This window comes from Ostrinia nubilalis, chromosome 4, assembly GCF_963855985.1.
Source record: "Ostrinia nubilalis chromosome 4, ilOstNubi1.1, whole genome shotgun sequence".
In the NCBI taxonomy this organism is placed as follows: domain Eukaryota; kingdom Metazoa; phylum Arthropoda; class Insecta; order Lepidoptera; family Crambidae; genus Ostrinia; species Ostrinia nubilalis.
The window spans coordinates 8,791,775-8,817,570 of record NC_087091.1 but is presented as its reverse complement, the minus strand read 5'-3'; the positions used below and the strand labels follow the sequence as shown (position 1 = coordinate 8,817,570).

The 25,796-nt window shown below is 37.7% G+C and overlaps 2 protein-coding genes and 1 long non-coding RNA gene across 3 annotated transcripts in view; all 3 read left to right on the top strand.

Annotated features, from left to right (window-relative positions):
* Positions 1-25,796, top strand: part of LOC135088629 (uncharacterized) — a 92,259-nt gene that overhangs the window by 27,776 nt on the left and 38,687 nt on the right. The gene's annotated exons all lie outside the window — the stretch shown is intronic.
* LOC135088624 (adenylate kinase 7-like) lies at positions 1,227-16,552 on the top strand. Its single transcript, XM_063983536.1, has 16 exons — positions 1,227-1,522; positions 1,822-1,977; positions 2,112-2,251; positions 2,362-2,489; positions 2,885-3,037; positions 3,270-3,351; positions 3,436-3,522; positions 13,236-13,394; positions 13,808-13,927; positions 14,407-14,597; positions 14,849-14,940; positions 15,054-15,164; positions 15,249-15,530; positions 15,611-15,738; positions 15,833-15,991; positions 16,191-16,552. Exons 1-16 carry the CDS (start codon positions 1,276-1,278, stop codon positions 16,395-16,397), a joined length of 2,442 nt encoding a protein of 813 aa, XP_063839606.1. The 5' UTR covers positions 1,227-1,275; the 3' UTR covers positions 16,398-16,552.
* LOC135071479 (sodium channel protein Nach-like) lies at positions 16,707-19,961 on the top strand. The gene is made up of 9 exons (XM_063965257.1): positions 16,707-17,310; positions 17,465-17,562; positions 17,937-18,039; positions 18,326-18,503; positions 18,594-18,739; positions 18,852-18,957; positions 19,041-19,317; positions 19,392-19,530; positions 19,756-19,961. The coding sequence occupies exons 1-9, from the start codon at positions 17,123-17,125 to the stop codon at positions 19,883-19,885; spliced, it is 1,365 nt and encodes a 454-aa protein (XP_063821327.1). The 5' UTR covers positions 16,707-17,122; the 3' UTR covers positions 19,886-19,961.

The following is a 25,796-nucleotide window of genomic DNA, read 5'->3' as shown; positions in this document are numbered from 1 at the left end:
CTTCCAAGTCTTGAAAAGGAGCGCCTCAATCAGTGTAACCCTATCAAGGCTTACGAGCTGGATGCGCCTATCCTTGTTCGTCCCAGCCGTTCCTTAACTGCGGTTGCTGCACCTCTTCCTGGCAGTCACCTGAATGACTCTGTGTTACCTACTGTGGCTGCCCCTCTTCCTTGTATCCTCCTGCACGACTACATTGCCTAGTCGTATGCCTGGTCTAAGGTTCGACGCCAAAAATCAACAACAACAAGTTCATATTAAAACACTGAAGAGTTTTTTGTTTGTTTGTTTGAACGCGCTAATCTCAAGAATTACTAGTTTGATTGAAATAATTATTTTTGTGTTGAATAGCTCATAAATTGAGGAAGGCTATAGGATATATACAATCACTCTACGACTAATAGAGGCGTAGCAGTAAAGAAAAATGTTGCAAGCACGGAAAATAGTACTTAAACTATTTTCACGCGTACGAAGTTGATTTTGTGGCGTCGACCCTTGGACCAGGCATTTGGCTAAGCAATGCAATCGTACAGGAGGGTACAAGGAAGAGGGGCAGCCACATTAGGTAACACAGAGTCGTTCAGGATAGTGCCAGGAAGAGGTGCAGCAACCGCAGTTAAGGAACGGCTGGGACGAACAAGGATAAGCGAATCCAACTCGTGAGCCTTGACAGGGATACGCTGGTTAAGGCGACCCTTTACAAGGCTTGGGAGCCTACGGGTGACGAGCTATTGGACGTGGAGAGGGTCATTAATTATACACATATTTACTACTTTGCCGAACATTTGCACGAGAACGGTTTGTCCAAAACATATGAATTTGGTCTTATATAATGCAGGATTAAATGCCCTTCAACCGTCAGGAAGACCACTTTTCGATAGGGTAAGTCCTTTACGCGGTATAACCGGAAAACCGAAAAAGCGCCCCTTTCGGGGGCCCCCACCACTTAAGCACAACTCCGTCGAAGTCGAAAACCTAGGAGAGTCTTAATGGGAAACCAATGAAGCCATTAAAGCAATAAAATCTTTTGTAGGAATTATTTCCGATTTAAAATCTAATTCTACTGGACTATATGGCCCTTTCATGAAAGCTGCTCATTATCTTTATAAACAAACGTTTTTGGGTTTAGTAGACCATAGACCGTTACTTGGATCCTGGAATAAAACTATGGACATACAAAATAACAACCGGCAAATATGTCTGTCAAGTCAAATCAAGTCAAATACTCATGTCAGTTGAATGCGATATTGTGAGTTGTTCAATATTTTAAAATAAATCATGAAGAAATCCATGGATAAAATATCTTCCGATAAATCTACGTCGGAGTTGGAGACCTTGTTCTCTTTTAAGAGATACTATATCAATAATCTCGATTCTTATCATGGAGAGTATATTTTAAAAGAAGTGTCGAAAGTTTTAGAAAAGAATGCTGTAGTATCAACAAGAGAGACGTCTCAGACAGTCGTTGGTGAAGATATGGAGCCAGCGGCACCTCCACCACCAGAACAGCAGTATGAAATTATAGGTGTGATTCTAATTCCCATATTAAATAGCATTGGACACGCGTGTAGCTCACCAGATTATCATCATCAGCAAATCATTTAGTCTTCACTACAGGAACACGAAACCCTCTCTATTTTATTAGAGGTAAAAGATGATTTTAGCCTAGATGAGTTGGGGAGGCTGACGTTCTCATAAATATTATTCACCGGAACGTATTATAGTAATGATTATTATTCTGTGCTATTACTACTATTAGTATGTGAAAATAACCTTACAATATAACAGGTATTTTCATTTTCATTTTTCAAATTTCCACATCAGGTACAGTAGCTGACACAAGAATCAAAAGCATTGATAATGTCGCTAGAATCGTACTTAAAACTGAGTGCTTACCACAAATGTTGACAAGCGGCACAGTTATTTTAGACATCAGCTATGATAGGGACGAACTTGCCGTTGCGATGGATTACATGAAACGTTAGTATATTTAATTACCTTTTGATTACGATTATAGTTATAGAAGCTAATACAGCCAATAGTAACAAAGTAGAAAACAATATAAATTGCATTCATGAAGGTGATTTAGGTAGTTAAAGTTCTTGTTGTTATAGTTTTAAAAGATTTATTGGAAAAGCAAACACCGGCCGGTAATGTATCTGACGTTGATGACGGCGGAGGTGAATCCAAAAAAAGATATTTGATTCTGATATCTACTGTGATGACATGGGCGAGCACTAAGCCATTAGATCCGGTAATTAACCAATACATACATTGTTTCAACTAGAATAGTACGAGTATATCGTTATTATTACGTGCAAGTTGAAATATTTTATCATTATGTATTTTTATAAAACATTCCAGGATACCCCGGATATGCCGTTTATTGAGTCAGATTTTCGTAAAAGAAAGCCGCATCCGAACTACAAAATGCACTATGACGTAGAAAACGAAGTAATCAGCATTGCCAGAAAATATAGATCTCAAATTGGGTTTGTAAGATTAGATACGTTAGTTACACGAGATTATGTTTGTTGATGTAACGCTATCGTATCCGGAGGCGTCTGAGCGTATCTGTGACGATATTGCATTATGTGCACAGACACTGTATTTATGTGCATACATGCGTCAATTACGACATTAACTTTTTTCTCAGCATAAATGTGGGACAAACAGTTTTTCTGTGAGTTACCAGACAAGACATTGTTCCATTAATGGCACATCGACGCTTTGACTATATGACTAATTGTTATGAGTCATAATAGGTAGATAATTCTATTATGCAGTCTCCCAAGAACACTCTCACCAGTCCATTCTACTATTGCCAATATGAAGTGTTATTTTTTGCCTCTATTTTTTATCTAAGACTTAAATTTTACTTTATCAGAGCGCTGATTATTGGGTCTGGCGTTACATACGGTGGACGCGAAGATGTCCTATTCTACTGGTTCCAAAAAGCTTGGGAATGTGAAAAAGTTCTGCCAATACTTGGTCGCGGCGGCAATGTTGTTCCCCTTATCAACGTTATTGATCTTGCACAGTTAGTATATTCTCGTAATAGTTACCTATTTGAGTTAATGTTAAGTAGTTCAATTAATAATTATCATAATTAATTATTAACAAGAGCTCATTTGTCATCTATCGGCTTCTCAGCTAATGTCATTCATTAATAATCAACAATACCAGCATGACGTAGCATGCATTACAAAATTTAAAATGTTTAATTGAAAGACATTGCAGGTGCATTTTAAATATTGCGTTTCTTCTTTCAGAATTGTTTACAATTTGATTGCTGATTTTCCTAAGAAACTATACATATTGGCTGTAGAACAAATCATTACAAAGCAACGAGAGGTATTACTTGTTATTGAACAATATGTACCTTTTATCATTAAGTACTCATTCATAAACGACTTAAGTGCTTATTAACATTTTCAGATAGTGAAACCGCTCGGCCGTATCGTAGGTTCTGGAATGTTCAAATGCATACCACAAGAAGATGCGTTTTTGATCAAAGAGATAGACGTAAGCTGGATGATCTATACCTTTAGTTGAAATAAATAAATTTGGCGGCTCGGTTATTGGTGAGGTCATAATTAAGGCGATTAGAGTCCTCAATGACCTTGGGCGTTTGACCTTCACGCCGCGTGAAACACCCGCGCACCCCGCACGAAAACTCCGATTTGACACCGATCAAAATTACACGAGCATAGGTAGATACAGAATAGAAGCTCTTTTTTCATGACATTACTGCCTATTATTTTAAACTTGTATTGATGAACCTTGATGTCGGTGTCATTAACTCAGGCGTAAAGGTACCTATTTAATAAAAATAACACAATCCATGAACATTTTGTACGAGGTATTTTTTTTTTTCTTAAATTTTCTAATGTTTTTGTCGGTTCAGCCGTTCTCGAAATTTGAACATGTACCTATATGTAGGTAACTTCGGGTGAAATCATGCAAGCTGAATTTGTTAGACCAACTTTCTGACGACTACTGTAGGTATTGGAACACATAGTAGTACCTATTGTCTATGGTTTAAAAAAGTAAATAATGTTTCTTCTTTTGTCTATTGTCATTCTCTTTGTGTCACTTATGAAGAATAAACTGAAAATGTGTTTAATCTCGTCTTTTTATTAGAAATCCTTCAACAACTGATTGAGTTAAAATTTTGGATATACATGTAATTCGGATGACAATGCAATATTGTGATGACATGGAGTCGATCTGATGATAGAGCTGGAATGCCAGTGGCCCCATAGCAACTCCGGGATTAAACGAGCCAGTTTAGGCTCGTTTGATTTGTATTTATTTATTTATATAAATATAAGTAAGTAATATTATGTAAGTAAGCTACTTTAAAAATCACGAGTACCTACCTACTTCAATTCTCAAAGGCAAACAGGGTCTGATGATGGAGGTGGAATTTGGCCGTAGGAATAGGCTAGTTTCACACTTTTAGTCCGTCACGTCCGTCCGTACACTATGAAAAAATATTGGACACGGGATATTTTTATTTGTCAACAAACAAGTAATTACGAAGTTATGATGCGATGAAATTCCGCGTGACGTCACAAATCGCAACAATTTTAAGCACGCCTTAACGTCATGGGCCTCTTCTGAACTTTGGCGTGCTTTATCTCTTTAAATTTTCATAAGTTTAAAAAAGTGAAAAATACGTTTAAAGTATTTTTTTGGTAAGTTGACCGACGGACTAATTCAAACTCTTGCTTTACCCAGGAACATCCCTATTCTTCGAAATTATTACGAGCTACATAACAAAAAATCTTTGCTACTACGCCGCAGCAAATTCCGCATCATAAATAAAAAAATAAATTAAAAGAAAAAATCTTTTTTTTTTATACAAGTTTTTGTATGCTAATAATTTTAGTTTCATGAAATGCTCCCAAAATTCATCATTTTATAAGAGGACTAGCGGCCGCCCGCGACTTCGTACGCGTGGACCTCGTTTTACTCCATTAGGGGTGGAGTTTCGTAAAATCCGCTCTTAGCATCTATAGCGCATACATTTAAATTTCAACTCTCTTACTTTAAAAACATAGGACTTTCATAATATAAACTTCCAACCCTCCTTTTATCTCCTTAGCCCCCGTAGTTGATTTCTAATGATACATTTTCAGTATATGTACCACCACCACCACCACCATTTCAGCCTCCCCCAATGCTTTCCATGTTGATCGATTGGAAGCGGCCTGCGTCCAGCGCTTCCCTGCTACCTTTACGATGTCGTCGGTCCACCTTGTAGGTGGAAGTCCCACGCTACGTTTTCCGGTATGCGGCCTCCATTCCAGAACCATTCCCCATCGGCCATCAGTTCTGCGTACTATGTGCCCTGCCCATTGCCACTTCAGCTTGCTAATCCGTCGGGCTATGTCAGCGACTTTGTTTCGTTTACGGATCTCCTCATTTCTGATTCGATCTCGCAAAGAAACACCAAGCATAGCCCTCTCCATAGCACGCTGTGCAGCTGAGCTTCTGTATAAGGCCTATAGTGAGAGGCCACGTTTCCGAGCCATAAGTTATCACTGGTAACACACATTGGTTATACACTCTAGTCTTCAGGCATTGAGGTATTTTGGACGAAAAGATGTTGCGTAGTTTCCCGAACGCTGCCCAGCCGAGTTGGATTCGACGATTGACCTCCTTCTCGAAATTGGACCTACCTAGCTGGATCGTTTGTCCGAGGTAGACATACCTACTTGTCGACAATCTCGAGAATTGAGCTCCCAACTGAAACTGGGTAGGGCGCAACATGGACATTCGGCATAAGCTTCGTTTTGTCCATGTTCATCCTCAGGCCTACCTGTTGGGAAAATCGATTAAGGTCTTCGAGCATTGTGCCAAGATCTTCCAACGATTCTGCCATGACCACAATATCGTCGGTCGGCAAACCGATGTGTACACAGTACCACAGTGTACCGTACAGTATATGTACACCTCCACAATATCTAGAGATCATAGTGAGCACTGAGCATACACTTTAACTTTCAAGTCTCTTACTTTAAAAACCGAGGACTGCAATACAAACTTCTAACCCCCTTTTTAACTCCCATAAGGGTTGAATTTTGCAAAATTTCGTCTTAGTGACTACCTACGTTCTAAAAGGAGGTGTATTCCACTTTGATCACCTGGCTTTGATTAGCCAGGTGATCAAAGTGGACTTACAGCGACAATTTAGTGTCCTTTGGATTTATTCTGTGCCTTTGATCACCCACGGATACGATGACCTGGGTGAGCCAAGTGGACTCTAATTAAATTATTATTTTAGTGTCCTTTGATCATCTACAAACAAATCACACCTCCTCTGAATAGTCACATGTCCAATTGTTGTACTACATATTTTGTTTTGTAACATTTTTGATATTTTCTAAAAACCGCAATAAACAAATTGGACATGTATGTGACAATTCAGAGGTATGATTTATTTATGGTGATCAAAGAACACTAAAAATATAATTTAACTGGACTCCACTTTGATCATCTTGGTGATCAAAGCCAGGTGGAATAGACCATTAACCCCTGAGAACTCTTTTGAGACTTGTAGTTTCTGAGACTTCGTGATGAGTGAGTGAGTCACTTAGTCATTCAATGACCTTTCTTTCTACTAAAATTATACGTAGGGGAACCTGTTGAACCTTGGACATAGTTGTACCTAAAACAATTGTATATATTTTTTAAATTATGAGGTTTTATGAAAAGTTGTCTAGGGTATTACATACGTTATTTGTCAACATTAACGTGAAGTTAGCTAAGATTCGCCGACGCCGTGCAAGTACAAGAAAAAATGGTAATTTAATATTTTACACTGACGCAGTGAGATTTTGGAGGTTTACTTCATGTCAATTTATGAAAAATGTTGCATGTTTGACAAAATGGTTATAGTTAGAACATAATCTTTATATATTTAGCTACTGGACGATATGAGTTTCAGATCCTAAGCTCAAATGGAAGTGGGTTTATTATGCTTATTAAGTGAAGTAGTCGTAATGTTGTACCTTGACCACCCAACTAGCGATGTACCTTGGTCACTGATTTTCATTACGTTTTAATGAGAATTTTATTGTAATAAAAAAAACAAATTATACTGTTATAGAAACAATGCCCCGAAGACCTCAAAATAGCAATTTAAAGTCTGTTTTTGATATATATTTTTTTAATTTCTAATGTTTTTTTAAATTTACGTTTAATGTCTCTTCATATGACTTTCTTAAGATAATTTTTGTTGATAAAGCGGTTTTAATGGATATTTTGCTAGAATTTAAGTTAAATGATAAGAAATAAAAAAAACTAGATTGCAAGTTAAAGCCACTCCAGCGCGTATTTTGTCCTACACGACGTAACGTAATATCAACATTCAACAAAATTTTCTAGAAAAAATGTTGAATATTGTCATATTTTTGTTGATTGTGTAAGGCTAAACATGGACTGGAGAGCCGGCTTAAACTTAAGTGATTTGTTGCCAAAAAATTGTGAAAAATAAATAGTACAAAAAATATGGATGAGGATCTTTTTTTAAAAATATTTTACTTAGATATTGTTGCTAATAACTGTAATAATTGGTATTTCAAATAATAATTTAACAGAAAATTAACAAATTGAAGCGAATATAAGCATTTATTTAAATTTAAATAGGTACAACGTACACGGTCCAAGGTACATCTGGTTTGTTGTACCTAGGACAGTTTTCCCTTTTTTTTTCTAGCAACTTGTATGCCCAAATTTTTAAAATTATACACAATTTTATGAATGAATTATGTAGTTAATTAAATGATCTTTAAATATAACTGCACTAGACAAGTTTAACTATCACCATTATTTTTCAAAAAATCAAAATTCAAAAAACTGGCCTAAGTACAACAGGTTCCCCTACCTATAGTAATTATCATTAAAATCAAATAAGTAAGTACCTACCAACCTAAGTAATTAAAATAAAGACCCTACCAAAAAATTTACAAATTGCATACAGAAAATAAAAACGAAGTAGGTAATTCTTATCCTATTTAACTACAATCGCCCACGCGCCCATCCCATTTGTCCGCCGCTGAACCGTACCCTAATATTCATCTCGGTAGATGGCGGCACATAGTAAGGAAGAATTTGCAAGGAAGTTTGTAAAAAGTCACTAATAATTAACACTTTGATTTGCTCGTTTAAACACAGTGAATGATTCAAATAGGTACATACAGTGAATGGTTCAGTTACATAAAATATCTTTATTTATTAAATTTTCAATATTATTTACGAACAGCGCTATTCATAGTATCTATAGCCTGACCAGGAACATAAAAACCCTCGCCATGTTGCGGAAAACTAATGGTACTAATTTCTTTTAATGGCAACAGTAACTGAAAACTTCATTGACATGTCACCTTGCATGTCAGTCTATTGTTGTCAAAGTGTAAACAAACTTTATTTTAAATGTGTGCAATAGATTTTGTGAATTAAATTGCTAAAATATTTTTATAGTCGTGAAAGAAAAGTGGTTCACGGTGTGTTAATGTATTTGTCGAAGAGAAATACTAAGGGTTCGGACAATATTTTCATTGAATAATGTTTCCGACAAAGGTTGTCAAATTGACTGACTTGTTTATCGTATAGTACAGTCCACTATGAAAATTAGCTGTAGTCTGTTTCAACTACACATTTTAAAGTTTTTTGTTACTTTCTAAGTTTTGAATTTTATGGAATTGGGAAAGAAGTACCGAGTTTGAAGCGTTCATGAGCAGACATTGCAGTTGAATATTCAAGTTCTGAATTTGATTATTGATGAATAATAAAATAAATCCTACTAGCTCGATTGATGGTTTCATTTAATTTATTTAAACCAGGTTACCTTTAATAATATTTTTCGTTCATTTATGAAAATATCAAATTAGCCCGTAATCCTGAATCCTGATACATAAATTTAGCCTATTAATTTAACACATGTACGACTGTACTCAGTGTTGCACTATCAAATGCAATTGAAGCGCCTCTATGCCAGGGTTTTTATGTTCCTGGTCAGGCTATACATGTAATATTTAGTTACTAATTTACTAATGATGTCGATAGATGGCGTTTGACAGCTTTGCCTTCATGAATATTTACGAACCTCAAAAATTTTTGTCAGGCGCAAGAAGATTTTAAGCAATGACGATAGATGGCGCTTTTCCACGTCTTATGAAAATCCCAAATATTTTACGGGACCCTATTTTTTTCCAAAATAAAATTTAGCCTATGTTACTCGTGAGTTATGTAGCTTTCGAATGGTGAAAGAATTTTTAAAATCGGTTCAGTAGTTTTTGAGCCTATCCATTACAACTAAACAAACAAACAAACAAACAAACAAAGTTTTCCTCTTTATAATATTAGTGTAGATTTCAGTTTTTATCGACGAAACTTTTTAATTATTATAGCCTATAGGTTAGGGTTGCCATACGTCCCCGTACGCCGGGACATGTCCCCGTTTGAAGCATGGTGTCCTGGCGTCCCGGCCGATAAGCAATTTGTCCCCGTTTAAAAATCATAGTTATTTAATAGAGGGCTGGACTTGGTAAACAGTAATATACCTACGTAGAAATAAACGCGACTAACTGGGGTATTTTCATTGATAACCTCGCAGTGGACTAAAGAGAGGAACCAGCTCGCTGTGGGGACAGTTGAGAGTATAATTCAGTGCATATGTCACCGGAAAATAACAAGACTCGTAAGTTGATCAATTTTCTAGGAAGTTGATCAACTCTCGGAAAATAACAAACGGCAGTTGAAATGTACTATTTAACGTATGTATTTTAGTAAGTTGATTAATTTACGGCGTCTTGCCGTTAAATCATCCGACAAAGGCAAGGTGTACGTTGATTGGTTAAAAGACTCACGTGCTTTTATACCGCTCCCCGCCACCCGGCCGCCGCCATTATAGTCTTTTCACCTAAGATGATTCGTATGACGTTTCGAGTTTGAAAGTTATAGAGATCTCACATAATTACTAAACCATAGCGATTTATCTATCGATTTTTATCTAACAGTTAGTAAAACCTACTTTTAGAGAAATATTTTGTTATTTAACAAAATACATGTTTTTTTTAATTACAAATATTATTGTAACAATTTTTTATTGATAATATTCTAATACCATGGACTTCGTGTTCAAAAAAATGATTCCTAAAAAATACTGGTTCTATTTCCTTAAATTAAAAAGTATTAATTTATTTTCAATGCGTTTACTAAAGTCAACAATCGAAAAATATAGTTGATTTTTGTGATGTTTCTAATAACTAAGTATTCACTGCAATCGATTAATGAATAACCAAGACCATTCATTTATTTAACTATATAGCATAGACGAATTTTAACATCCCTATTTCTAAAATATAAATATTAAAACAACATATCTAAGTGTTTGTAACTCTATGAATAAACACTTGCTAAATGCTTATAATTAATGCTGTTGACCAATCAGAGAAAAGTTTATTAAGTGACGGATAATAGTGTACCGTCAAATAGTACACTGGGCAACGATTGGCCTATTTGTGGATGATTTTACTTGTAGCAATATAGTTAATTATTAAATTACGGCTAGGTACCGTAAGTTGACGGCCGTTTGGTGTAGTGGTTCAGAACGGACTACTATGCCGAGAGGTCTCGGGTTCGATTCCCGGCCGGGCAGAAATTGAAATGATGAATTTTAATTTCTGTGACGGGTCTGGGTGTGACTATGTATAATATTTATGTATTTAAAAAAAAAAGTATATAAGTAGTATATCCGTTAAGCTAGCACCCATAACACAAGCATTAAGTTGCTTACTTTGGGGCTAGCTGGCGCTGTGTGAAATTGTCCAAAGATTTATTATTATTTATTTAGTTGACCAATTAGCTAAAATACAATGCGTTATATAGTACATTTTAACTGCCGTTTATTATTTTCCGAGAGTTGATCAACTACCTAGAAAATTGATCAACTTACGAGTCTTGTTATTTTCCGGTGACACATATACAACTACAAGATGACATGCATTGAGTTTTACAAGTACGTGAAGTCCCAAAAAGAGTTGCTCCGTAAAGCGGGAACATCTGACAAGTATGAATGGGCCCACAAAAGTGGCAACAATTAGACTAAGAAGCTTCCTAACCGCTGGATTTTATTTTTGTTGATTAATTTATTATATTTTGTACTAATAAAAAAAAATGCCATGCATAAACGAGGATATAATATTTGATGATTATATTTTGTGTTTATTTAAAAAATAACAATGCCATGCATAGTTGAGAATGTTATATTTATTTTGTTGTTGATATATTTTGTGTTTATTAAAAAAATAACATAACATTGTGATAATTTTATGTTTGTTGATTACATACCCCCTTACTAATAATGGTTGTATAGTGGCGGTATAGCTATACAATGTTTTGTCCTTATCTGTCAAATTCAAATGTCACAATGACAGATAAGGTCAAAAGATTGTATAGCTATACCACCGCTATACAACCATTATTAGTAAGACTAAGGGGGAACGTGTGCTAATTAAAAAATGTTGACAGATACTTAATACTTTGGTTAATGTTGATTAATACCTATTGTTGTAATAAAAGCTCCTTTTTTCTACCTTTAATAGTTTTTCTTTAAATGTCCCCGTCTGAGTCCCCACACTTATGGCAACCCTACTATAGGTACGTTTCATGGTTAGGTAATTTAGGGAAGTTTATTTGCACTTAATATGAAAAATATGGTATCAATGTACTGTGTACCTATGCACCTTCAGTGGCAACAACAAGGTCTATTGAGTACTTATAGTCTACTAAAGGCATGAAATAAATTAATTTTCACCAAAAATTAAAACCAACTCCAAAACGAATCACCAAAAGGTAGGCTGTCACCGACTCCGAAAATATCAATCATGATATACGGGCATTTGTAATCAGTATCCACATTTTTTAATAAGCTCTATAGAACAATTTTATTTATCAATACCACTTTATCTTATTTTTTTTAACTGTGGTATTTTCGCGAAGAAACATATTGAAAATCTAATTCTAAATGGCCCATTTGCGCCGAGCCTAAGTATGAAAAATATAAATTGTTTTCTTCACGTAAATCGATTAAGTTACTGATTCTGACTCGCTCCTAATTTGGATACTGATTGCAAAGGCCAAGTAAATAAATAACGGAATATATTTTCAACTTTTACTTATCTAGTGCCGTTTTTTTTTGGAGTCGATTTTTTTACACTAATAGATTCTATTTAGGTAGATAATAGCGTCCGAGCATGCCTTAATTCAATCGTATCGTCTGACTGAACGTGCTCTATGAACAACTCTGACATAAAAACTATTGTCAAACAAAGACTAGGTTGCACCATCTTATTTTAAATTTGACAAAAGTCAAAAATCTGTCAAACTCCATACAAAAAAAACACCGGTTATCGCCAAAGCTACGGTCAAAGTTAGGTCACGTCAGGTGGTGCAACTCAGCCAAAGAAAAAAATCATTTTGATCGCTAATGTCAGTTTGCAGCGAGTGACACAACCTCCCCGTCTGAAGGCCAGCGGCCGACTGCCGCCCGCACCCCGCGAAGGCCCCCTCAACAGCAAAACGTTCGGAATTTATTAAAAGTAAAATTTATGAATGAAAGTAATGTTCGATTGAAAAACGCAACGTGTCATTTAAAGATTAAAGAATTCCTAGTCTATTCGTGCAAAAATCTTTTAAATTAACATAGCCGTTTTGGAGGAGTAGGGAATTTAAGTAAAAAATCGATGTCCCGTATTTATTTTTTTAATCCAAAACAAAGAGACGTAGCAAAAATTCAAACGTCACAAATGTAGTCCTTGAACTGTTGTATAACATATATTTTTTTCAACTATTTCTGTCCAGCAGTAAAAGAGGAGTAGGCTTTACAAAATGCCCATTTGACGCGGATTGAGGACTCTAATCGCCTTAAAGCGTATTTTCATTGTGTGGCCGAAAAAATTTCAAATGACGCACCAATTGAACATAATAAATCCACACTTTTACGACGTACTTAAATGTTTTTTCTTAGTTTTCCGTCAGTCCCTCATGGTAAGCTAAATTACAAGTGCATAAATTTTGTTTATGTAGTCGGCTTGACAGAATAGTCAGCAGTTTTCGGCGCGAATCAGTAGCGTCCTTCCCGAATCGGTAACCCGATGCCTAAACCGTTTCAGCTATTGTTGCCGTTGAGCTATTGTGTAAGTACCAACTCATTATATTTTTTCTAGCAAAGAATATACGATCTGATGATCCTGAATTTGAATATGGAACCAACTTTTATCGTGGAAACAATGGCCCTCCAATGGACTTCAGAACTGACTTTTGCTGAGAACGTCCCAGCGCTCATGAAGCAGTTCAAAAAGGAGAGAGGACTGAAACCTTTTAAGGTGATGTCCAACAATTATTAGCTTACCGACTGCCGTGTTACAAGGCTTCGCTGCGGTTTAAGTATTTTCTTGGCTACTATGTTGTCAGTTCAATACACGTATTACATCTTAGATAGGTACTACTTTCTTGCTAACGGTAAGGGAATTGATAAATTCCATTATAATAATATTACATTCACTTACAAAGTAGATAGATGGATAAAAAGTATCTATCCTTAGGGTTACAAACAAAAAAGCAAATGTTTAGAACAGAAAATATTATTGTAAGCTAATACGAGAGAGATAACGCCTAACAGCGCAATTGCACATGTGGTTTTAACTTGCACGCAATCGCATCCAATTACCTACCTAGATTTTAAACAGCCAGTACAACAAATGAAATAATGAAGTACCTTTTCAATTTATGTTCAAAGGTTATTGTATATGGACCTCCAATAGTTGGCAAGACCACTTTGTCTAAACTCCTCTGCGAGGCCTACGGCTTGGTCTACATTTCACCGGAGACTGTTGCTCAAGATATGTTAGAAGATTTGGTTAGTAAGATTACTTTTTCCCACTTTGACAATAGTACTAAGATACCCAATAATTTATAATAAATAATATCCTTGGACATTTTACACTGCGCCTCTACTTAGTCCCAAACTAAGCAAAGCTTGTACTATGGGTATTAGCCCGGCCGGGAATCGAACCTGGGACCTCTCGGCATAGTGTCCGTTCTGAACCACTACACCAATCGGCCGAATTTATGGTTCTACTAAAGTGTTACATTGGTACTAACCAGATCAAAAAGAAACCTTTTGAAGTATTATCTTTATCATCTTTTTTTCACAATGTTGCCTATTTACCTACACCATCTCTCTTTTAATCTCAAAATATTATTATGCTCGTGTCGTGACTAATGTATTTGATTAGCCCCAGTCGAATTAGAACCCGCAACCGTCATTAAACACTGTCATTATTTTTAGTTTTTGTGGCATTAGTAGTAGTAGTATTAACACTCACAAGCCTCCAGGCATGGCGTGTCAGCCACTGGGAGGTTGGTGAAATGGCCGCCCTAGCACCGCCGACGGGCGAAGAGGAGGACCCAGCGGCCACGGACGTCGATGATGACGCGGGCGAGGAAGAGGGCGTTCAAGAGGCCGCGAGGAACACCCTCTCAGTACTGCGGTCTGGTAGGCCGCTGACCGACGAAGATGTTATGGGGTTAATTAAAGATTTTTAGCTTTAAATTGCATACAATGTGAATTCGAATATTGCAAAATAGCTTCAAATAATTAATATTCTACGTTACGCTTGATCGAGCATGATGGATGTTATCTTTTGATTCGTAGCTCTACAGCTCATTCATTTTATCAGTGACGCAAGCGCAAGTTGCTATTGATGAAAGTGTGGGTAGCAAGCGCGTAACATTTGTTTTGGTATGATGAAACACTCTTTTGTCTTTATATCCTTAGGTATCTACGCCAACGCCTTTTATGTCGTGAATCTCTGAATAGGGGATGGGTTCTCGATGGCTTCCCCACCTCTTTGGCACAGTGTGCTGCACGTAAGTACCGAATACCTAATTTGGCCACAGAATTTGAATAATATGCATCAAAATACATAGTAGAAACTTAATATTACGAGTACATAATAATATCTACATTTTGTATTCAACAGTCTTTGAAAAAGGCGAAGAGCAAGACTCTGACGTAGAGGAAGAAAACGAAGAAGAACAATTTGATGAAGACGTAGATTTATATAGCAATGTTCTGAAAAAAATGTTGCCAGGTATTAAAAAAATAGAAAAGCAATTTTTTACCTAAGTATTTCGTGTCTTCATGATAACATTGGTAATACAAAATTCAATTACAGACATAGTTGTATCACTAGAAGCAAGTGATGACTTCATTTGTGAGAAAGCTATGCGCCAGCCCGAGGGTGACTCGCGTCTCGATGAGGAGGCGGTGCTGAAGCGCCTTAGCGAGTTCAGAACTGGAGATTCCCGTGACGTGTCACCGCTGAACTTCTTCGATGAGCTGGACATACACCCACTAGTTGTTCCTGTGAAGGAGCACAGTGATTATGGAATGAAGGGCTCGTATGCTGCTGTTGCTTTGCGTATGGGAAGGCCTTGTCGCTATGGAAAACTTTTGGGTAGCTACAACCTCATCATTTTCTTGCATTTCAGTTATGTGTAAGAAATATATTAAAATGTATTTTCAATTTCTCTAAAGCCCTTATTGAAGCTGCTGAGAAGAAAGAAAAAGAGGAACTAGAAACATTACGAGCCAAAGAAGCTAAAGCAATGAAAGAACTCGAGCAAAAGATGAAAGAGGAAAGGGAAGAAAAAATGGAGTACTGGGTAAGTAATGTAGATAGCTTGTTCAAGTCTAGCTTATGTTTAGGGATGAGTGAATTTTGGATAAAACAGTGTATATAATTAAATGTTTTATCAGTCCGAATTGTACGCTCTACTGCGCGAGGAAGAAGAAGCGGCCTTGGCAGCGGCCGGCGAGCCGATGCGGAACTACCTGGTGCACCACATTTTCCCGACGCTAACGCCTGCACTCCTCGAGGTGGCTAAGCTCCGGCCGGATGATCCTATTGACTTCTTGGTAAGTACCTATAATAAAAATAGAAACCTATGCTAGGACTGATTCAGTTACAGTTCCTAAGTAGTTGGGCGTTTCATCGATTATGTAATATCCTCGAGAGCGGAGCTACAGACTAAAGCTTGTTTGTATTGTTGAATTTAAAGATCTCAGTTCTCTTTTAAGGGCTGAAGATCTTTAGTCACTATATTAAACGTTTCAGGCTGAATACTTGTTCAAGATGAACCCTAGCGGAAAGATGCTAGAGCCAGGCTATAATCTCCAAGCCGAAAAATTACTCGGAAAGATTAAAATACTTGACGACGCATTGAAAGACCTCGACATCAAGATCGATCCCCTCATTCCCCCCGAAGCCGAAGTGGGTGAATCTGGAGACAAGAAAAATATCAGTAGCATGAGTGCTTTTTAATATTACTCCATTGTTGTTATAATTACTAACAATGACGAATTTATTTTACTATACCTACCTAGTTCTACTCACGTAATAGAGTACTTTATTATCAGATTGTTGGCTGTAGTTTTAATAAGAGAGTAGTAAATATTTGATTAAATTGTAGACCAAGAGCTCGTGTCCTGCGATTTTACACTATAAAAAATATGTCGCGGATTTAGTAGGTGTATGATTGAAATTAATAGATAGGTCCCCAATAAAAAAGTAAGTAGGTACTTTATATTTTATACTTAACTGTTTGAATTTGTATAAATCTATAAATTTACTTTAATACTCGACACATAATAGTTTGATGAAAGTGAAATTTATCACTTTTGTTTCCTTTATTCATACACAGATCCCAAGGTGGGTGAATAAAATGTCTACATATCGAAGTTGTTATTTTGCTGTAAGACTGTTCAGTTGTTGTTGAGTTGTTGTAGGTACACTGTTTTAAAACATTATGCGTGTTTGAATTGTAACATTGTAATGCTATAATATTTCATGGCACACTTTTAAACGGCTTTTAGATGTCGTTACAGGATAACTTTTAATAGGCAATACTTATGACATTACGTATGTCACGCAATGGGCGGTCGATATTTTTGATATTATCGGCCTAGCGTGATTCAGTATGTTTATTGCCCAACTGTGCATCATATCAGTGGTTACGGAGACGGTTGAAAAATGTGTAAAATAAAAATATGAGGGTTCACCCTGAAGGATCGAAGCGAAAGAATGGATTTGTGGACGATGATGGCAAGTCCTCGGACGGTGGACCTTTGTCATTGCTGGCCACCAGCCTTCGCCATCAAACGACTGAGTTCTTTAACAACTCCACGCTGCACGGTGTGCGTTACATTGCTGAAAAGGAACGACCGTTCTGTGAAAAGTAAGACCTGTCTGTCTATAGTTTACTCGGATGCTAAATCCCAATAAGTTATTATTCACGGAAGAGACCTAAATAAGAGACGAGTTAAAAGAAGTGGTTGTACTTATATTAGAACGGATTTTTTCTGGAACTGCTTTTTGAATTTTTTTTTCAGGTTTATGTGGTTTAGCTTTACGGCTGTAGGTGCTGTGACCACTTGCATCATCATTGTTAGTTTGTGGGAAAAATTTCAGACCAATCCAACAATTACAGGTAAAAGCCTTTTAGATAAGTTAGTTATGTTTTTTCACTTACACTCTTCAGTGAAAGAGTTAACCAAGTTTATTTTATTTTATTTTTCTTTATTAAACAAACAGCATGAGTTTATACATGTGAACTTAAAAAATAAAAACAGTACAGTAGCCTAATCAGTTTCCACAGATAAACTTTACAAGTTAATCGAAAGTTATGCAGAGTGCGAGCAATTTAAAATCACAAAATATAAAAAAAATGCACAACAAAACCTCCATTCTTAAAAGTGGATTAAAAAAAAAATTAATCTTATTATTTAAATTAAAGTTAAAAGTTTAAATTTAAAGTTAAAAGCTTATTATTTAACCAGCTTGCCGTTTTAATCACATTTGCAGGTTTGGATACGGATTTCCACAATTGGGACGTGCCGTTTCCAGCTGTCACATTGTGCGATGTAAATCCCGTTGATGATGAACTTCTCCAAGAATACATAGAATCGTAAGTGTATACTAACCCCATGATATTTTAATTTCTTTTGTCAATATTTTTCCATTATTTATGTTGTTATTAGCTTCTTGGATATTTTCTTATTATTCTGCACAGTATCATGACACTCATTCGAGCGTTGCGAACACCATCATGCTTGAACGGTGGCTGGGTAAACCATCTGCTTTGCAACTCGGTTTTTTATTTTTATTGACTAGTAGCTGCTACATTATTCTTCTAACAAATCTTTTTTTATTTGCCTACCAGTTATATTTCAAACTTTTTTTTTATTTTACAGCGTTTATGGTTCTGAAGTGCCTGAGGATATTGAGGCAATGCTCCGATGGCTCGCCACGCTGAGCTATCAGTCCATTGCCGATCCTAGCGGGGTCTTTTTAAAAAATGACAAGCTGATGGGCAAGAACGATAAGGAACCTCCTGCGCCTATAACAGATCCGAAGGATGCCGTTTTTAAAGTACGATAGTCTTCCTTTGTTTGATAAAAACAAACAATAGAATCTAGAATTTTAAAAGTAGTTTTACCATAAAATGTGTTACCGCCTTAGATCGTACGTCGCTGCGATTCGCTATTCTATGACTGCGAGTGGAAAGGAGACTCGGAGGAATGCTGTGATCTGCTTGTGCCGGTGTTTACCGAGATGGGATTTTGCTATGCTTTCAACTCTAGGCACGCTGAAAAAACATGGCCGTGGTATGTGCCTAATACTACTATTTTGCTATGTAATCATTTTACTATTTTGTATGCAGCTACAAATTAAAAAGTTTTTATTTATTGCCTAATCCATACTTATAATTAATTTTAGGCAAACTCAACCGCAACCGGATCAATTCGCAGAAGCGTTTATACACGAGACAGATGCAAAATGGTCGTTTCTATTTAATTCTTATCGTAACGACACTACAATTGACGTGAGTATGGGACTAATGCACCTACTTATAGCATATACTTGTGTGTTTTAAATAGTTACTACCTTAAATTACTTTTGCTGTAGGTCTACATACATTCCACGGAAGAAGCGGCCGGCTTAGAGCAAAGCGCTCAACACTCGTGGGACCGGCGAGTGGAAAAAGTGTCATTTTCCGTGAAACACACGTACACTACAGAAGACGCCCGGCAGTTGTCTATACGCCAGCGCCGCTGTATCTTCGCAGATGAGCAGAAACTAGAAACCTCCAACATTTATACGTATTCCACTTGTATGAGGCAGTGCCGTATGCAGAGGAGTCGAGCTTTTTGCAAATGTGTGCCGCACTTTTATCCGACCACAAGTAAGAGAACATAACTTTCTGTAAAAAATGCGCTGTAGTAAGATATTTAAACAAGTTTATTCCTTTATTTATAGAGGGCTACAGATTTTGTACAGTTCCCGAACTAAAGTGCATAGCGGATAACGTAGACGCGATCACGGACGTGACGCGTTGCTCGTGTGAGCTGGGCTGCAAACACACAGTTTATGAAGTGGAGAAGCTTACTGAAATTGAGTAAGTAATTAATTCTTGTCTTTCTTGTGGTTATTAAATTGGCACCCAACATGGTGCATTTAAATAATGTCTAATCGAGGTCTGACAAAATTGGCGCCCAACGTGGTGCTATAAATAAACTGTGTATGGTGTATGTATAGTGTTATCGACGTTTTAACAGCACTTTCTGTATCAGAACTTAAGTGAATCAGTTTTAGTCAACAACAAACTATTTCAAATTTGTAGCTCCATGAAAGCATCAGGCTCGACAAGTTCACTGGAAACAGAGTTCGTGTCGTGGCCAATGGTGCGGTACAAACGCGAGGTGCTCTTTGGTTGGGTTGACTTGTTAGGTAAGCATTACGTCGTTCATTGACTTTTTTCGTACTGTTTTTCTTGTTGTATTTTTCATTATGCAATGTTTGACCCGTCTCCGTAATATACGAATGTCCCTTCCCGACTCTTAACTAAGTAAATGTTTCGTCAAAACGGTCTGCGTATAATAATAATGCCAAGGACTTTTTATTTTAGCATTTAAGAAGTTAAACTTAGCTCCAAACTTAAAAATAGTTAAAAAAAAAACCAGTGATTTTGATTACCCGGTTAGAATGCACGCCACGATAATATCTGTATTTATTTAAATATGCTTATCGGTGTTGTGATTTACCGCCGTGTAGTCCATTTTATATTCACACTATCAGTTTTCTTCGAAAATAAAAAGTAACTTTTTGAAAAGATTCCAAAAACCTATTTTACCAAAAAATCTAAATACAACTTTTAATAAACTTTGTGCTATGCAACTTCGCATTTTTTTTACACATTGTACCGTGGCGTGCATCGTTGCGAAAAATTGTTTGGATAAATTTTAATCTGAGCAAGTTCAAAAACTCGTAAAACTCATTTATATTTGCAAATTAGGCTTTTAAAAAGCTCTTTTAGAGTAGGCGCACACCGTTGATTTTTCGTCGGCCGATAGTTTAGTCGGGCTGTTGATCAGTATGGGCATGTATGGGAGCGCGCACACTACGCCGATTCGATTTGACCGATTCTTCATACAATTTGAAATCGGGCACAACTATCGGCCAACTAAAAATCAACGGTGTGCGCCTACTCTTACACGTCCCAGTATTAACCCTACCACTGCTTCGGGACAATAAACGGGTCAGTCTCAGATCATATCCCTTCTATGATCTGAGGGGTCAGTGCTGAGAAGAAGCAGCGCAAGCAACTCAGTCACTATGTTGTGTTGTAGTATCATTCGGCGGCATAGCAGGCCTGTTCCTCGGGTTCTCGCTGCTGTCGGGCGTGGAGCTGGTGTACTACTTCACGCTGCGCGCGTGGTGCGCGGCGGTGCGCGACGCCGGCACGCTGCGGCGGGAGCGCGCGGAGCGGCTGGCGCAGCCGAAGCCGCCGTACGATTTAAGCCTCGTTCCTTGGTGCGTTTGATGCATACTTAAATAACGCCTAAGTAGGTTTCTGAGATAGTGTAGCGGTGCGGGAATGGTTACTTCACGCGGAAGCGTGCGGAACGGCTGGCGCAGCCGAAGCAGTTTCTGCCATAGAGCCATAGTGTAGCGGTGCGGGAAGAGATTACTTCACGCTTCACGCTGCGCGCGTGGTGCGCGACGCCGGCACGCTGCGGCGCGAGCGGGCGGAGCGGCTGGCGCAGCCGAAGCCGCCGTACGACCTAAGCCTCGTTCCTTGGTGCGTTTGATGCATAAATAACGCCTAAGTAGGTTTCTGCCATAGTGTAGCGGTGCGGGAAGAGATTACTTCACGCTGCGGCGGGAGCGCGCGGAGCGGCTGGCGCAGCCGAAGCCGCCGTACGACCTGAGCCTCGTCCCGTGGTGCGTTTGATGCATAAATAACGCCAAAGTAGGTTTCTGCCATAGTGTAGCGGTGCGGGAAGAGATTACTTCACGCTGCGCGCGTGGTGCGCGACGCCGGCACGCTGCGGCGGGAGCGGGCCGAGCGGCTGGCGCAGCCCAAGCCGCCGTACGACCTGAGCCTCGTTCCTTGGTGCGTTTGATGCTTAATAACGCCTAAAGGTTCAGCCAAACCAGCGCGATCAGCCGGCGTGCAGCGATGGCGATCAATTCTTTTAAAGGTTCTGCCAAAGTCCAAACCAACGCGATCACACGCGACCAGCCGGCGTGCAGCGATGGCGACCAGACTTAAATGCATTGATCGCCATCGCTGCACGCCGGCTGATCGCGTTGGTTTGGCCGAACCTTAAGTCTGATCGCCATCGCTGCACGCCGGCTGATCGCGTTGATTTGACTGAACCTTAAGTAGGTTTCTGTGATAGTGTATAGCGGTGTGGGAAACCTAGTCGAAGTCAGGCTTTTAAAATCAAACTTCGTAAACTATTCAAGAATATAACTTTCCAAAAACCTGCCTTTTTCTTTACTTTAAATATAAGTTTCCATTCAATATGATTCCTTAGAGACCTTTTTTCAACATCTGTAGTGCAACGATGTATCGTAAACGATATGAAATTTGTTTCAGGTGGAAACAGCCACCGGCTGCCCGCAGCGCGCGGCCCCTGCTGGTCCGCCCGAAGGACACCCAGCCGCCACAATACTCGCCACCACCAGGATACCCCACTTATTTGCCTTAAATGGAATTGTTTTCTCTTCGTAGTGAACTTTTGTAAGCTAACTCTTTTCTTTCATGTTTGATGCGGTGTTTGTAAGGAACTTTGAATCCTGTGTAGCCATGAAACAGGAATGCTATGTCCTATTCGTTTAGAAATTTTACATCACTATTATTAAACTTTCGTACACGCAACTTTACTCTTTTTATTTTTCTTATCTTTGAAAAGATTGGGAAAGGATTTTTTCTAAATAAAAATATGTCTATTATACTGAACCATTTATTTTATGGTCACATCCATCTAAAACGTCGCAGTATTAGTAAAATTTTAATCGAACTACATTATCGTGACATAAATTGGACACAAAACAGTCAACAAGTTCCAAATACTGGAGAAATATAATATAAACATAGACAATTTACAAGAGTCTAAAAACAACCACAATAATGCAGTTCAATAAATAACAAGTTTAAAAAGAGAGTTCTTCAAAAATGTATCTCTTGATATTTTACTCTAGATAAGATTTGAAAAATCTAAATCAAACAAAGCACCAAAATAATCTTACAACGGACTAAATTATTAGGAATGGATTTAAGTTAATTCTACAATTGGTTGGCGTTATGTAAGAGGCGACTGACTATGCCAGACCAGCCTGCACATCAGAACTTGGGTTTTTGAACAGGACTGACCTTCTTTACAGCAAAAAAGAAACGAAATACACAAAAGCAATCTAATGTATTTTCATAATACAGAAGACATTAATAGTAAAACTAAGATATCGTAGATAAAATTGTAACAAAAAGAGGAAACCAGTTATAGGCCAGTAGAATTAAACACAAAAATTGATTAAATCGGAAATAATTCCTACAAAAGATTTTTTTGCTTTAATGGCTTCATTGGTTGCCCATTAAGACTCTCCTAAGTTTTCGACTTCGACGGAGTTGTGCTTAAGTGGTGGGGGCCCCCGAAAGCGGCGTTTTTTCGGTTTTCCGGTTATACCGCGTAAAGGACTTACCCTATCGAAAAGTGGTCTTCCTGACGGTTAAAGGGCACTTAATCCTGCATTGAATAAGACCAAATTCATATGTTTTGGACAAACCGTTCTCGCGCTAAAGTTCGGCAAAGTAGAAAATATACGTATAATTAATGACCCTCTCCACGTCCAATGGCTTGTTACCCACATGCTTCCAAGCCTTGTAAAGGGTCGCCTTAATCAGTGTAACCCTAACAAGGCTCACGAGTTTGATTCGCTTATCCTTGTTCGTCCCAGCCGTTCCTTAACTGCGGTTGCTGCACCTCTTCCTGACACTCTCCTGAACGACTCTGTGTTACCTAATGTGGCTGCCTCTCTTCCTTGTACCCTCCTGTACGATTGCATTGCTTAGCTATATGCCTGGTCCAAGGTTCGACGCCACAAAATCAACTTTGTACGCGTGAAAATAGTTTAAATACTATTTTCCGTGCTTGCAACATTTTTCTTTACTGCTTCGCCTCTATTAGTCGTAGAGTGATTGTATATATCCTATAGCCTTCCTCAATGTACGAGCTATTCAACACAAAAATAATTATTTCAATCAAACTAGTAATTCTTAAGATTAGCGCGTTCAAACAAACAAACAAAAAACTCTTCAGCGTTTTAATATGAACTTGTTGTTGTTGATTTTTGGCGTCGAACCTTAGACCAGGCATACGGCTAGGCAACGTAGTCATGCAGGAGGATACAAGGAAGAGGGGCAGCCACAGTAGGTAACACAGAGTCGTTCAGGTGAGTGCCAGGAAGAGGTGCAGCAACCGCAGTTAAGGAACGGCTGGGACGAACAAGGATAGGCGCATCAAGCTCGTAAGCCTTGATAGGGTTACACTGGTTGAGGTGGCCCTTTTCAAGACTTGGAAGCCTGTGGGTAACAAACCATTGGACGTGGAGAGGGTCATTAATTATACGTATATTTTCTACTTTGCCGAACATTAGCTCGAGAACGGTTTGTCCAAAACATATGAATTTGGTCTTATTCAATGCAGGATTAAGTGCCCTTCAACCGTCATGAAGACCACTTTTTGATAGGGTAAGTCCTTTACGCGGTATAACCGGAAAACCGAAAAAATGCCTCTTTCGGGGGCCCCCACCACTTAAGCACAACTCCGTCGAAGTCGAAAACTTAGGAGAGTCTTAATGGGCAACCAATGAAGCCATTAAAACAATAAAATCTTTTGTAGGAATTATTTCCGATTTAAAAGCTAATTCTACTGGACTATTAATTATTTTGATGTATTGAGACATTTTGTGACACTGGTTTTGAAAACCTACTTAGGTATTTCGTAAACATGTAGGTATGTTTTACTTAAAAATAATATTCATTAGTCAATCGCCACTACAAACTTGTGATTCTCACAAAAAGCACTATATTAGTTGATACTAACTTATAGTCTATCCAATATAGCTTGATTAGAATGACAGCTGCCATCAAAAGTAACGACATAACTTTGTAGTAGCGATCAATGAGAGCTAAATATTAGCGGACAAGAAATAATTCACGTCTGACCTACAAACAATATTTTCGACGACAGTGCTTCCAATAAAAATGTTAATTTCGTGTAAATGCAGCGTTAAATTACACCAATAAGTAGTAATTCGAAATTATAAAAATCAAGCTAGAGTATTAACGACGTCTTTACAAGGTTATCTCGAGTTACAAAAATGTTAGTGTTGGGACATATCGACAAATGTCATATTAAATTAAAACTATTTTTTTAACATATTTAACAAAAAATTTTTCTAACTAATTTTTTTACATATTTAAGTCAAGTTATACGTTTTTCTAAATGTTCACTATTAAAAACCAAAAAACATTTCATTCTTAAATAATCAAACATCGGAAATCAATCACCGGTATTTTTTTGGGTATTCATAGCACCGTTGCTCTAGAAGAGATGCCCACCGCCCCTCTAGCGAGAGAAAAAAACCACTGAAGAACACTGATGATAATGACTACGACTTAGGTTGTACACCCTTAACATGAATTTTAAATTTTACTGTCTTTAAATTTAAATCATAATCGTCATTTTTATGAATAAAAATATGAGGAAAAATTGGGTGCATTTTTTTATATCATTTTTCGAAAACTTATCGATACATCTATGTGAACCGTATCCCAGCACTAGTCACATTCGTTTGACAGCTGTCATTCTAATCAAGCTATATTGGATAGACTATAATGCTAGTATTGCAAAAACAAATTGACAATAGTCAATCTAAGCGAAATGCAACTTAATTTGAAAAAGTAAAAAAATATTAGTATAAAGAAGAAAACTATCACTGTTAAACATTTCACTGTACTGGTTCTAAAAGTAGTTTTATTTGCATATTGCAAGATTTAATTTTGACACCTTTTGTAATAAATCTTCACACGTTATACTGTACGATAACAAACCCCGCCGAGCAAGGGGCCTAAGTGCTAGCAATAGTAAAATACAATGATAAAAACTTTGGTAACTGACAATTCACGAAATATGCATGTTCAAAGATATCAATATGGCAATGTCGTATATAGGCGGTTATCACACTGCGCCGCGCTCCGCCGCGGAGCGCGGGACGACAGATTTAATCATTGTATGCAAGTACCTCAGTTTGTATAGAAAACACGCGCGGCACTTCACACTGACAACGCGTCCGCGCGCGGGTTTTTTTATATGA